Source organism: Fukomys damarensis, unplaced genomic scaffold, assembly GCF_012274545.1.
Source record: "Fukomys damarensis isolate Sample0158 unplaced genomic scaffold, DMR_v1.0_HiC HiC_scaffold_30, whole genome shotgun sequence".
Taxonomy (NCBI): domain Eukaryota; kingdom Metazoa; phylum Chordata; class Mammalia; order Rodentia; family Bathyergidae; genus Fukomys; species Fukomys damarensis.
Genome location: NW_022900942.1, coordinates 27,855,044 through 27,870,613, shown reverse-complemented (window position 1 = coordinate 27,870,613; position 15,570 = coordinate 27,855,044). Strand labels below are relative to the sequence as shown.

The window sequence follows — 15,570 nt, the reverse complement described above, 5'->3', positions numbered from 1 at the left end:
ATGCAAAATCTAAAATACTCCAAGATCTCAAAATTTTGAGCAGTACTGAAAAAAATTTGTGGAAATATTCCAAAATTGAAAGGCTCCAAAATCGTAAACACTTCTGGTCCCAGCACTTTGGATAAGGGATATTCCACCTATACTCCATTATAGTAATATAGGGGGAAAAGAAGACAGGGCTCACATGTAGACAAGGACCCCTGTTCTGTGTGCTTAATGCCAGTGCAGTGGCGTCTCTGCATGACAGAACTCAACCCAAACAGCAAAACAGCCCCTGGCAGTCTTTTAGGCAATTCAATGAGGACACATTGGAGTTTTACCTCATTGCGAAACATGTTACTCCAAACACCAGATGCTCCAATGATGAAGTTCAACAGATTTACCAAAGGTAGAAAAAAGCCCCAGAAAGAGATGCTTAGGTGAGGGAATATAATGTTTTCAAAACAAATACCAGAAAGAGTTCAACAATTAACACTCATCCCAGCAAAAATTTTACAAAACCTATGAAGTATCAGGGTTTTTAAAAAGGCCTAAGGAAATATGAAAGAACTTTCAAGAGGGGAAAAAAAAACCGCATTGAACATATGAAAAAGAAAGAAGTAATGATAATGCCACTCAACAGAACTCATCTTCTCCTTGCATTCTTTGGGCACTACTGTCACTCCCACAGCATGCACCGTGGGCTTCCCGAGGAGAGCACCACATGGTCGGGTGCCTTCATTAAAGGTCTGCTTTCTGAAAACTTCTGCAGTGAAATCTGAAGACACGCAGCCCTCAGTGTTCCTCTCTGTCCTCTAGCAATCTGGGTCTCATGGGCCACCTACGGGCAACTCACTTTTAATCATGTTCACATCGTTGGCTCCATCTCCAATGGCCAGCGTGATGGCCTTCTTGTACCTCTTCACCAGGTCCACCACCATGGCCTTCTGCTTGGGGGTGACTCGGCAGCAGATGACAGCGCTGCACTCACAGGCCAGGTCCACGAAGTTCTTCTGTCTCTGTTCTTTCTTAGCTTCAAGCCTTCTCTTACTTTGGGTCCGCATTCGTCTCTCTTCTTCTGTCCTGGGAAATTTCAGCTTCAGAATATTGCTTTTCGTGGTCTTTTTCTCTAGTAGAATTTCATTCTGTAAAATCACAGAGAGGATTACTAATCACTTTAGGTTTTACATTAAAAGTACCACGTTCAAGACTTCACTTATGTGAAAGCTAGGTCATGGTTTGTATCACTATCTGTTCTGAATATAAAACATTTATGACAAAAATTTAGAAAACAAAAAAATCTACAAAGGAAAAAAATGAAAATTGTCCATTGGTTATAAGTCAAGATAAGCATTTTTATTTATTTGGGTTAATTCTTTTCCTATATCCCATAATATGAAGTCTCAAATTTGGAAAATCAAACTTCCATTTATAGGCTAGGAGTTTTTTAAGTTGGAAAGTTAATAAATACACAAAACCATCAAAAATGGGTCCAAAATGAACTTCTCTCATTTAGTCAAAGGTGCAGACACTCATGGTACATACCAACCACGAACCAGTGATTATTAAGGCACGGTTTTCACCCGGTGGGAAAAAAGGTTCTTGTACAACAGGTGCAAATTTTGCATAGACTCCTCTGTTTCTCTGGTTTTCCATTCTTGTGTGAAGAAGAGAACTGTGAGAAAATAAATATAAATAATTAAAATACAAAACCATAAACAGGACCTAGACTACGAGACAATTTTGATGTATTTTCTAAAAATTGTTTTAAACACAAAAATTTATCTTAAGTTTGCAGTCCATAGTGTTGATTATATTCACACGGTTGTGCAAACAATCTCCAGAATTTTCTATGTAGTAAAACTCAAACTCTATAGTTTATTCATTAAATAATAATACCTTGTTTCTTTCCCCTCCCAGGCCCTGGTAACCTACTTTGTGTTTCTATGAAGCTGACAACTCTAGATAACTTATATATGCGTAATCAGGTAGGATTTGTGTTTTTTTTTGTGTGACTTATTTCACTTAGTAGCCTCAAGATTCATCTATACTATAACTTGTCATAATTTATTTTCCTTTTGAGGACAAATAATATTCCACTGTATGGATACACCTCCGTTTATCCACTTATACACTGACGGATACTTGGCTTGCTTCCACTTCTTGGCTATTTATGGAAAGTACAGTTATAAACATGGGCATACATATGTCTCTTCAAGATCTGGCTTTCAACTTTTTGGAGACTACCAAGAAGCAGGATTGCTGAATCACAGATAATTCTTTTTAAATTTTTTGGGGAATCTCCATACTGCTTCTCATAGTGGTGGGAAGGTCTGCTGCTGCATTTGTTTTCCTACCAAGATAGCCAAGGGTTCTGCTTTCTCCACAGCCTCCTTGACACTTTTATTTCATTGTTTCTTCCTTTCTCTCTTCCCTCCCTCCCTCCTTTTCTTTCTCTTCTCCTCCTCCTCTTTATTCCCCTTTCCACCCATACCTCCGCCTCCCTAGGAGGCAACAGTGCCTTGTGGTCTTGATTTGCATTTCCCTAATTACTATGCTGTTGAGTATTGTCTCCTCTTCTTCTCAGCCATTTGTGCCTCCTCTTAATCTTACTAAATTTTGATTCTTCCACTATGGAAGGGCACCATATTCTTGGCATTTCACTGTTTACCAAAGACAGTCAAAGGAAGATACACTTGACAGTGTGTTCATAAGCAATACAAGGAAGGCAATCTTGACTTGAATTATAATACCTTGACTACAGAATTGTGTCCATTTTTGAAAATTCTCAGTTCTTTATGTCAACAAATTATTGGCATGTAATTCTTCTTTCTGACTTCCTCTCTATCTCTCCCTCCTCTCTTACTCTCGGTCTTGTTTCTTTTCTTCTTCTCTCCCTGCCCCACCCCTCCCCTTCCTCCCTCTCCCTCCTTTCCTCCTTCCCTTTGTCTCCCTCTCCCTTTTCTCTCTATTGTTTCCTTTCCTTCCTTCCTTCCTTAAAATTTTATTTGGAGAGCAAGTCTTGCTAAATTGCCCAGGCCTCAAACTCAAGGTCCTCCTGCCTCAGCCTCCCAAACAGCTGAATTACTGGTGTGCACCACCACACCCTGCTAGTAACACTTTTATGTAATGGGAAAATGAATCATGGAATTTAGGAGTAGACCCTTAAATATCTTGTCCAATCTCTTCACGTTACAAATAGGGAAATCAAGCTACAGCAAGGTGATACGCCTTCTTGCAGCAAGATGATGGGAAACTTGGAAAGAAGACTCATGTTTCTCCACTTTCAGCCTAAGGCATTCCCCATTCCATACACTCAGCCATTATTTCTCAAGGAAGGTCTCTCAACCTTGGCACGACCAGTGTCTTTGCCCAGGTAATTCTGTTGTATGTCATTTCTTGTAAACTATAGTATATTCAACAGCATCCCTGGCACCTACCCACTAGAAGCCATTGGCACTAGTCTTGCCCTGCTTTCAACACCAGAGATGTTTGCAGACACTGTAAAGCCGGAGGGCAAGCCCCACCATTGAGGACTACTGCACCACAAGACTGGGCATTTACTGTCCCTTTCCACATTCATTTAATCCTCATTTTCAAATTAAAAATGACCAAGATAAACATTAAAAGGCTGGAAGAGGCAGGGTGTGGCCGCACACACCAGTAATCCCGGATACTCCAGAGGCTGAGGCAGGAGGATTGCCAAGTTCAAGTCTGGCCTGGGCAATTTAGCAAGACCCCATCTCAAAATTTATAAAAATAAAAATAAAAATAAAAGTAAAAAGGATTCGAGATACAGGTCAGTGCTTCCTGGATTCAATCTCGAGTACTGCAATTTTTAAAAATTAAATTAATTAAAAAATAAAGGCCAAAAGAGAAAAAAAACATGAAATTACCTATTCAAATCATTTTATAGGAGTCACCATTTTGGGAAACATCTAGAAATATCATTCACTTCTCTCTAAAGGTACGCTTGGCTAAGAGCTTGATCATAAACTTTGCTAGATGTATAAATTTTATCTATAATTTAGCATAGTAACCAATTTCTAACCTTTCAAAAAAGAAAGCAGAAATTTATTAAGGTCCCCCATCAAAAATAAATAAAGCCATATGGTAATTAAGCAAATTACTGGCAGTCAAAAACCACTTAAACATACCAAACATTTATTTGTCTATTGCTACTTTTTTAAAATTTAAAAGCACAAAGAAGCATGGTTTATGTGCTTCTGTTTAAGCGGAACTGATTTAGATAATAAGGCTTCTGATTTTGCCTAATTTAGCAGTGTGTCTAAATACTGGAAACACAAACGCTCTATCGTCATCATTAGAAAGAAGACTGACTAAAAAGGATCATTAATTTCTGCATCATCTTAGTAGACCTAGCAAATCTGTACATTAACAGCTAACTTTGACCTTGTGCCAGCCTGACAGTGTTTTGAGAAAAAATCTTAAGGAATAAATGGAACTGTTAAGCCATCAGTAAGCATCTTGGTAACTGGGTCTAGTTTTATAGCTTCTTAACAAGACAGGGCTCTTCTGGTCTATATTTCCAGGTCTGCGGAGACTCTGATTCAGTGCTAAAAAATGTTCCAGCATAGCTGAGGTTTAAAAGTATTAGGCCTGCCCATCTCTATCTAGAGTACAGATGACCTACATGATGTAACCCACTCAAACATTTTCCTTCTGTGACAAAGTTGGTTGGTCCCACCCCACCTTTTATTTCTCTTCCAAAAGGTAAAATCCCTAGAAAGAGCAAAAGCATAATTCATATTAATTTGCTAGTGATACCACAAGTGCACTGCCTTTTTCAGCAGATGAACAAGCACCAAGGACTTCTTTTTTTAGGGGTAGTACCGGGGATCAAACTTGCGTCCGTGCTCTTGCAAGGCAGGCAGCGCACCACTAACCTGAATCCCCGGCCTCTCAAGAACTTCTAAAGAATGGAGAACCATAAGCCCTAAGAGCTCCCAAGTTTCCCTGAGACTAACGTGTGCTCAACATAAGGCAGACCTACCATAACTTGGGACACCTGTTGTTCTCTTGATTACTTTAAACGTGAGCAAACTCTCCTATGTGACATATTCTAGCACCCCTTTGTGCAAATATGGTGACATCTGCATCTAGTCTTGACTTTGGAAAAAGGAGGTCCTACAGCATTATGCAGAGCAAGCCCTTTACTTACTTTATGTCTTCCCCGTAGCAGATAGTGGTGTCTTCTGTGAGAAGTTCACAAGCAAATCCTATATTTTCGGCAGTTTCTGCAACAGAGAAAGCTAAGTTAAATGTCATTCCTACTGTCAGATTAAATACTTGGCCTTAAATAATACAGATTGTATATCCTGATCTGAAATGTTTGGGACCAGGAATGTTTCAGATTTCTTTTTTTGGATTGTGCGGTATTTGCTTACAAATGATATGTCTTAGAGAGAAGTGCCAGGTCTAAAAACAAATTTGTTTATGCTTCATATAAGCTGTACACGCATAGCCCAAAGATAATTTTATGCAGTATTTTCAGTAAATATGACCCGCCACATGAGGTCAGGCGAGAACTTTTCCACTTGTGGCATCAAGTCAGCATTGAAGGCCAAGCATGGCGGCACACGCCTGTATTTCCAGCACTTGGGAGGCTGAGGCAGGAAGATCACTGCGAATTTGAGGCCAGCCTGAACTACACAGTGAGTTCAAAGCCAGAGTGAACTACACAGCAAGAACCTGCATCCAAAAAACCAAATTACCACTACCAATAATAATGTCAGTACTCAAAAAGTTTCAGATTTTGAGCATTTTGGATCTCAGACTTTTAGATTAGAGACTCAACATGTAATGATTTCTTTCAACTCCTGAACATAGCCAGATTCAAGCAAATATGCTGTTTTTCTATAGCAATATGTAGACATCAGTTAAAGAAAAGACACCTTTCTCTGTAATAAGTGAAAATGAAAGGCTAGTTTGAGATGCTTTGAATAATAAAATTTGCTATATTATCAAATATATAAATTATTCAATAAATTAATTGTGCATAAGCTATTAAGTGTGCTCAGATTATGTGGTTTAATCACTTTGTTATTGGGTGGGGCAAAGGAAAGCATTTCCATCAAACCTCACACAGGGCTCCTCCTGACAATATTTTTCCCCTTCTTCCATTACCATCCATTTGGTACTTATTAAAGGTCAGGGCTGTTCTTCCCTTGACTTGGCAGTGTGTGTAACCCACTGATGAAGTCAGAGCAAGAGACATTCTCTGATCTCCTGTGAGAGGCTTGTGGAATAAAGGATCAATGCCAAACAATAACTTGTTGAGCTCTAAATTTAAAAGTTAAAGTTTTTCCTAAAGTATAAATATTGAATTCTGATTTTCAAGCAATAAAATAGCCAAGAAAACAAAAGTTGTAGTTCAGTACTTTATATTGTTCTAGTATATGTCCAACACATGGAAAACTGTTGGAAAGACTGGAGGCACAGGGAGTTGGTCTTCTCAGGATAGGGACCCATGTCTGGCTGGACAGATAAGACCAATCACAATCAGTAAGACACAACAAGGAGCTAACTTACAAACATGAACTCTGCTGTTGAGGCAGTTAAGGGAAGGACAGGGGCAAGATGGGCTAGAATAAGAGGAAGGTTTATAAGAAGAGAAAGTGTCCCCTTTTAAAGTAATGGATGATATTTGTACAGGACGGGAAGTCATCGTGTGCAAAGGAAGCGAGAGGTATAAATACTTGTGACTTAATAGATATTCTTCCCTACACCAAAAAGTACCCTTTTTGTCTCCAGTGAGCACCCAGATCTTAATGTCGGCTTTTGCGAGTTTTGAAATTGTTTCTGGCACTCCATCCTGTAGCTTGTCTTCAATAGCTGTAGCTCCTAATAGCTGGAATATACATTTGGAAAAAAGCAATTAGAAAATAAACCCCAAATTTTCTTTAACTTCAGTTTGCCAACCTCTAAAAAGAAGTGATAATTATACTCCCTACTGGTGCTCTACGGAGGCCAGGCGGTAGCGCTGGCAAGAATGCTGCCACACTACTCACACCGCAAACCAAAACAGCATGAAACATTCCCTTAAAGCACGAACTGTTTAATTTACCAGGACAAAATAAATAAATAAAAAAGCAAGTACAAAATCAGTGATGTTAAAAACACACTTTCTTGTATATTTGTTGCTTCACCTAGATTTGTTGGCTATTTTTCATTAATCTAAACTCTACAGGCAATAATTATGGTTTTACAAAACTTCATTTAAAAATGGTATATTCCTCTTAGTTCAGAATTTTTCAGAATGTTTCAGTAATTCTAATAATGAAAGAAATTCTGGTTTGTTATTATATAAAACTCACAATGAATTTTAAAAAGTGATATTAAAAATAATGGAGTTAGATCAGAACCTCTCTGAATTTTATTTTTCCTTTTGGCTTCTCCAACACTAACTTCTATTTTGTGTTTCAGAACAGAGAAATTCAAATGACCTAGTTTCTTTGTACCAGTTTCAAATGTTGAAGTTAGAATGATCTTGAAAGCACAAGATAAAAAATTTAATGAAATGCAATAAAATTTTCAACCCAGTTTAGAACACCAAGGAAAAATTTATTATGGGTAAAACTCACAATTAAGTCTTTCTCAATCTCCTCATACACTTTATCTAGAGCTTCATCCCGGTTGATTGAGGCCACACTAGCAGCCATAAACTTTTTATTCCATTCTGCAAATTCTTTTTCTTCAATTTCCTTGTAGCAAAGGCACAGGGTTCGAAGAGTTTCACTTGCAAAAATCTATTTTATTTAAAAGACAAGCCACCCATGCAGGAATAGTTAATTTTATGTAGTTTAAAATCAAGTTTGAAATCTTACTCTGAGTAATATACTAAGATAATTTAAAAAGAGGCAGTGAAATATGAAGGATTCTACAGAGATTAAACTTTGGTTTACAATACACTTTGTTTTCTAAGCATCCTTAGGGTCTTAGAACTATATTTCTAGTTCCTAAATTAGTTAAAGTGAAAAAAGTTACCTTTATTCTAAGTCAAGTCACAAGAGTGAAAAAAACTTTTTTCTCTTAATAACTAAGAAAATAACAAAGGGTGTAATGATGTTATATACAGAGACCTGATGACTTTATCAATTGTACCCATAAAATGCGTTACAATTCAATAAATTGTGAACTCTCAATCAAACATCAATCCTCAGACCAACTCTAAAATCTGTGAGCCACATTAAAGCTGAGGTCAAACATTTTAAGGAAAAAAAAGTATCTGGTAATTTTCCTATACTGAGCAGATTAAATAATTCTAAATGGCTATAATATGAACCAATAAAAATCTTTTATTCCTTCATAGTCACATCTTGTCTAGCCAGGACAGCAGAACTGGTTCAACCTAGTGCTTGCTTTCAAAGATTCCTTAGAAGGTTCTGTATATTTAGTTGATTAGTTGACAGTGTGTTCACATCCTCCTGAGAATCATCTATTTTATCTGTATTAGTGAGAATACATAATCTAAAATGTGACCCCATTAATAAACTACCCATTCACCAAGCTTCTCTCTGCAGGACATTTGGCTGACTCTAACCCTCCGTGGATGTTTAAAATAAAGGGAAGAGCACGCTTCATTAATGACCTACTAAGTGCAAAGATGTTTTCTGTTGTGAAGACCTTCCATGGTGGGAATTATTCTTTCCCTTTTCACATGGGGAATTAATGGCTCATATCATATACTAAGCATTTTTCCAAGGACACAATATCTAGTTAAGAGGCAGAACAGAGACACAAGTTTTAGCTGATCTCCTTTGCACCTCACTGCCTACGTTATACAAAATCAAACAGTATGAGAACTTGTGGACAATTTCTAAAGTGCAAGTTTCAGAAATATTCTAGTAGCTGCAGTATCACCACACAGCATACTAAGATAGCGACTTTGATGTAATGAAGGCTAAACCTTTTTTTTTTTTTTTTTTTTTTTTTTTTTTAAAAAAATTTTTTTTTTTTTGCTAACAAAAGCATCAGAACACAATGATCTACCATCTTTCTTTGTTATCCCCTGTCTTATAGGACACTTCACTCTATATCAGGAAGTTGGTGGAGTTCTTGGAGATCACAGAAATATTAAGATTATAGCTTAGTGTACAAGAGAAGAATGAAACAATGAATGCTTATTTTAAAAATATTACATTAAAAGACACATTGCCATTGTCTCCCCTCAAAGTATCTGTCTCACTTTTAACACACTTATCCCATCATTCTGGATACTTTCTGAAGCAATTCTGGAAGTCCTCTTTCTTGAGTGTCTTTATGTGATATGATTAAAAATAGGAAAGGCAGGCTCATGAAAATATTACAGTGTGTCCTCCTCCATCTATTCACCAGATCTGGCACTGTGCAACTTCTGGCTCTTTTCTAAGTCAAAATGACCCCCAAAGGTATGCATTTTCAGTTGATTCAGGACGTAAAGGTAACCATGACAGTACAAGGATTTGACACTTACAAAAGAGAACTTCCAGAACTGATTCAGAAAGTGAAAAGGACAATGGGATAAATGTGTTTGAAGCAAGGGGGATTAATGTGTCTTTTACTGTTCTAAAAATTTAAACACACACTGTGTTTTTTGGTAACACTTTGTAGCTTTCTTGAGATCATTAGAAGACAGGCCACTCAGACCTGCAGACAGGGATGCTGAGAAAGGGCTCCATGGTCATTTCCTAGGACGTCGGCAGCAGGGGCAGAACTAGTACCCATTTGGCCATGTTCCTGTTTTGGTGCCGAGGGAAGGGTCAACAAGTTAACTTGTAGCTTTCATATGAGCTTAACATTAACAGACACTACCACAAAGTAAGACCAGAATCTCTAGCAGATATAGAAAAAATGGACTTACATCCAGGGAATCTTGTGTTTCTTGCTTTCTAGGATTCATTTGATGTAATCGCTCATAAATTACAGTATCAGCACCTTTACAATAGAGCCTGATGTTGCCTTCGGGGGTTCTTACTGGTAGCAAGGAAAGGAAAAGCACACAATGGAGTCAAGTTCTTAAGAGAAAACTACATTTATAAAGTTAATATGAAGGGTTACTGTGCTCATAATACATTAGTTTAACATCATCAATGCATCTGGAAAAGTGTTGCCTTCAACAAGTTTGGTGAGCCACTGTCTACAATGAATGTAATAGTGAAATAAGTATGAAAAGTTTCCATCATAGTCAACTCAGTTTTCCATGTCTACTTATTCGTTTAACAAATATTTAGACTCCTGACTATGCACTATATTCTGTGCTAGCTCCTTTTTTCCATAAAATTTCCTTTGTCCATTCTTACCTGTGAACTTGTGACATTTATACAAGACCATAATATGCCTCCTACAACCATTTTCTTGTATTTTGATCTGCCCAATAATTTAATTGCAGTATGCACCTCATCACTAACTAGATTTCAAGATCTCCAACATAGATTCCAGGATGATAGTAAGTTCAGACCAATGTTAGGCACACAGAAAGCACTCAGTAAGAGTTCAGTAGACAGTTGGGCCTATATATTTTTATTGGTTAAAAATTCAGTGTCATTGTGGACAAGGTTTATGGACATTATCTTAACCAAATGATCAAAGTTAGTGCCACCATTAATGAGACAAAATGACATTATGTGCCTTCTGTCATTTCAAGAAGGGCATAGAATCACATATGTCAAGAATATATAACCTGAATTTGTCTAATCATGAGTGAACATCAAACAAATCCAAATGGAGGGACAGACTACAAATGTCCTATGCCTCTGCTTTCCACATATGTCAGTATATGGAAGATCAAAAAATGTTTAAATCATGATCACTTAATGTAACATGTAATTTTGGATTAGATTCTGGACCAGGAAAACATAAGGAGAGGAGAAGAGAGGAAGACAAACAGAGAGAGAGAGAGATGGAGGGATAGAGGGAAGAGAAGACTAGAAAACTAGAAAGAAATATGGTAAAATTTGGAAAAATTTATAGATTACATAATTTTGTATGATAGTAAATTTTCTGATTCTGGTCATTTTACTTTATAGATGAGTGAAATTTCTTGTTCTTAGGCAGGCCTCACTAATATATTTAGGGCATGAGGTCTGTGTTTTATTGTCAAATGGTTCAGAAGATACTAATTTGTATAAATAGTGAAATTGGAAAGTATAGCAACTTATTTTTTTTCAGTACTGGGGATCGAACTCTGGTCCTTGTGCTTGCGAGGCAGGTGGCAGAACCACTGAGCTAAATCCCCAGCCCAAGTATAGCAAATGTTAACAAATGGTGGTATTAAGGGGTGCACAAAAGTCCTTCAAACCATCCTTACAATTTTTCTCATAAATTTAAAATTATTTCAGATTACTAACCGAAAATAAAATAACTTCAGAAATAGGAAGTTATCCTCATCTCCACTCGATGGCCTGTGGTTAAGGGCTTGGACTAAAGTTACGTTGCATAAACCCAGCCTCCCTTTTCTCACAACTCCTCTCCTGCTGAGTCCTCCCTCCTGGTACCATGTATAGAAAATAAGTACTAGAACGGGGGCCGGGGGAGCACATGTCATGAGCAGCACTGCAGGCTGTCCACCACAGCTGCTAGGTCAAGTTGCATTTGCCCCACCAGATTTAGCAACTGGAGGCCTCTATGGTAGACACAGACCATGGACATGGCCTTTGCAGGATTCTGATAGTCCAGAATGCCCTTATGTATAAAGGACATAGTGAAGACTAGAGCTAACGGAAAACACCGACCATTTCTCTAAGTCTTTGGACAGCCTTCGGGTGCTGAATAGCCCATTCATTACCTGCTTTATCCTGGCATTGCTAAATAAAATGAGTGAAAAGCAACCTCGAATTGAATGAGCCATAGAGTCTGAGGAAGACCCACCTATTATAGACATTCGCTTCCGGTCACTGTTGAAGTCTAAAATGGCAAGAACATTGTAGGTCCTTTCAGTGCCCAGTTCACTGATGGTGATTGTGTTCTGTGTCCTGGCGAGAAAGGCAAAGCCAAAATTCCTTGCGGCGTTTACCAGGGCACCTTCATCTGGTGAGGCTGCCTGGTAGTTGATCTGACCTAACAAGAAAAGCAGGAGAGAAATCCCAGAAAAGCTATGAAACTAAACACAGAATGCATCCCCAAGTTCTCTACTTGGAATCCTCTGTAAAGCTCAGCACGTCCCCACGGATGTGACCCTTAAGGGCTGTGCCAAAGTAAAGCTTCTTACATGTTAAATTTTTATTTGAATTATAAATGGCAATAGAAATTAGAAATAAAACAACTAGTCAGAATAGGGAAGTCCCCATAATCCCACTATCCACAGGCTATACCATGTTATCTTTCCTTTTAATCCTTTTAAAATGCCTGTTTTTAGAATAGTTTCTGTCATGCTGAGTAGATGCTTACATCTGGATTATCTTGACATTATATTTTGAACATGTTACCATATCTTTAAAAATTCTTCATATATATTATTTAGATCAATGTAAACATGTTATCATTTCCTTTATAGGCACTTAATTTACTTCCAATTTTTTGGAAAAAATATAAAATCTCAAAAATAACATTGTAATAACCTTTCTGTTAGTATAAAGATTTTTTTCTAGCCTGATGTAGTGTTGCATGCCTGTAATTGCTACACTTGGGAAACTGAAGCAGGAGGGTTAGAGGCCAGCCTGAGCTACATAGTGAGCTCAAGGCCAGCCTAAATTACATAGTGAGACTCTGTATCAAAAAAAAAAAAAAAAAAAATTTTTTTATACACTTGGGAAACTGAAGCAGGAGGGTTAGAGGCCAGCCTGAGCTACATAGTGAGCTCAAGGCCAGCCTAAATTACATAGTGAGACTCTGTATCAAAAAAAAAAAAAAAAAAGATTTTTTTCAAGGACAGATTCCTAGAGGTAAAATACTGAGCTAGAGAGAGTTGACTTTCATTTGTTTGTGGTGCCAGGGACGGAAACTAGGGCCTCATGCACGCTAAGTGTGTGCTGTACCACTGAGCTACACCCTGGGCCCTATACTGATCACTTTTAAGCCCAGTGCTATATATTTCTACTTTGTCTTCCAAAAGGATCATATCAGTTTATCTTACCTCCAGAAAAGTGTGTTTACTTTACCACATTTATTCTCATTAGAAAACAATGAAACTTTGTCAATCTGATCAATAGCTTGATTTTCTTTTTCTCTTTTTGTTGTTCAGGGCCTTGTGCATGCTAAGCATGCCTTCTACCACTGAGCTACACCCCTGCCTCCAGTATATTAATTTTTAAAAGTTAAATAATAGAAAATTACCTCTATGCATAGCTACACTTCAGTAAGAATAAATCCCACAATCTTGAGTGAAAGAAACCAGACAACCAAAGAATCCATGTTCTTCTACAGGATTCTGCTCATACAGTCTTAAACATGGGCAAAACTAACCCACATTATCCAATGCCAGGAGAGTTTTCATGGATAGAGAGTAAGCAGAGAGAACACAAAAGGGACTTTTGGGGGAATTGATAGTATGTTTTACTTTCTTTCATAACCTTTTTTTTCAATACTGGAGATTGAGGAAAAAAATATTTTTCTTTTGAGACAGTCTTGCTAAGTAGTCTAGGTGGGCTCAGATTTACCATCCTCTTCTTGCCTCAGTCTCTCAGTGCTGGGATTATGGGCATATGCGAGACTACTGGCTTTCTTTTATAAATGAGTACTAATCATAAAGGTCTATTCACTGAGTGTCTAGTTATGATATGTACATTTCTTTGCACATCTGTTATATTGCAATAAAAGTTAAAAAAATACCCTGCCCACCCAAAATTTTCTATTTCCTGCCCAAGTTATTCTGTCTCAAAATAGAAAGAAAAGTATTTCCATAGCCAGATGAATTTTTGTAGAAAAGGGCATTTTTGTTTTCCAGCATGGGTATGACCAGGACGCCAGCCACAGGTTACATGGGCAGCTTTTCACACCTATCTATTTGGATGGGCAGGAGGTTCCCAGGTAAATGGTTACAGGTAGAACTAAACACCCCTTCTCACTCTTTCCTTCTTGTGCTGGCTCAGATAATTCATTGTAAGTCAGTAAGTACTAAGTACTCCCAATTAATAATTAACAATGACTTTATATGCTTGCTTTTTATTTGTTCATCCAGAAAGCATAAATGTCCTTGCTAAATCCATCCATTCCATAAACATACACAAATGCCAAAGGGAAAAGTGTTTACCCAGAGCTAAGCAAGCAGCAGCGAGAACAAAACGCCTCCCTTCACAATTTTAGTTGGCCCTTTGGTACATTACATAATATTAACAACAAGCTTTTTTCCAGCAGAGAAATGAAACACAATAATGAAAAGTGGTAACATTTCTACGGGTGAGACAATCCTATCTGAAGCCAACACCTCGATATTTGTATCATTAAAGGAAAAAGAAAATCATTCCACTGCCTTCTGGTAATAGAATCACAGACTTGCAGGCTAATAGAGAAGAAAAAAACCTCAGAGACTTGGTCCAAACTTCAACTTTGTTTGTAGGAAGACGCTTGGACTAACCCTTGGAAGAAAATTCTTCATGTACCACACTCTTAGAGGCAAATCAGGAAGACCATTTTTTACAGACTCATCTTTGTTTCATAAAATTGATGCAAACCAAAAAAAGATACTTGAACCACAAATGCCATCTTTCATCTCTTTATTCCAATTTCCTAGCTACTTCTGGCTGATTACAGCGTGTCAGATCTTCCTTTCACCAGCTTTGAAAGTTTCTCTTTCCCCTCATCATTTTAGCCCTTTCAAATCTTTTACCATATGTCTTCTACATTTGTTATTCTCCCCAAAGATCTAACCCTAATCCCTCCCTGGGCCTCCACATCAACCCCTTGTCTCTCTGCTCCAGGATGTCATACCTGGAGGCTGAGGCATTATAAATTAAGTTCTTTGACCATTGGGTAAAGACCTCCAAGGGAAAGAAACTTTCTGTGCTTCTATGGCCTCTGTAAGAGCAGGAGTCTCAGTGGTCCCAAGGTTCACACCCATCTAGCGAATGGTCACCTTCTGCCAGTTACATAAGCACGAACCTATGTGCTTCTATGAGGGGATTTTGCAGATTTAATTTGGGTCCTAATCAGGTGATCTCAAGACAGGGGCATTATCCAGGTGCTCTGCACTTACTTAGGTAAGCCCCTAAAAGGGGAGGGCTCTGTGGAGGGAGAAGGGGTTTAAGAGAGATTCAGCCCTTCCCATGGATCCATCCTAGTTTGAACTCTGGCTGTCTCACTTTATTGAAATATTAGATTATCCTTGAAGAATGGGTTTTTTTGAAACTTGCTGGAAGATATCCCATATGGTTTCTACATATTTAATTTTTTACGCATATTCCTTCTCTGAGACTTATCTATTATGAAACTTCAAGGTTGGAACCTTATCAAGAAGACTTTTATGTGCTTCAGGGTCTGATGTAAAAAGAAAAGAATGAGCCAGACATAGTGGTATGTGGCTATAGGGGTACATAGTGGTACATTGCAGCACTCTGAGTGGCTGAGACAGGAGGATCAGAAGTTCAAACCCAGCCCAGCAACTTAGTGACTTGGTAAGACCTTGTATCAAAAAAAAAAAAAAAAAAAAAAAAAAAG

The 15,570-nt window shown here is 37.9% G+C and overlaps 1 protein-coding gene across 2 annotated transcripts in view; it reads right to left on the bottom strand.

The window, feature by feature from the left end:
* Positions 1-15,570, bottom strand: part of Atp8b1 (ATPase phospholipid transporting 8B1) — an 84,762-nt gene that overhangs the window by 11,313 nt on the left and 57,879 nt on the right. For both annotated transcript variants that reach the window (XM_019209219.2, XM_010635450.3), the window contains exons 16-22: positions 11,848-12,036; positions 9,842-9,954; positions 7,584-7,748; positions 6,739-6,850; positions 5,162-5,237; positions 1,525-1,654; positions 836-1,124 (exon numbers count right to left, since the gene is read on the bottom strand). In XM_019209219.2, coding sequence (XP_019064764.1) covers positions 836-1,124; positions 1,525-1,654; positions 5,162-5,237; positions 6,739-6,850; positions 7,584-7,748; positions 9,842-9,954; positions 11,848-12,036 — 1,074 coding nt within the window. The remainder of the gene's footprint in view (positions 1-835; positions 1,125-1,524; positions 1,655-5,161; positions 5,238-6,738; positions 6,851-7,583; positions 7,749-9,841; positions 9,955-11,847; positions 12,037-15,570) is intronic.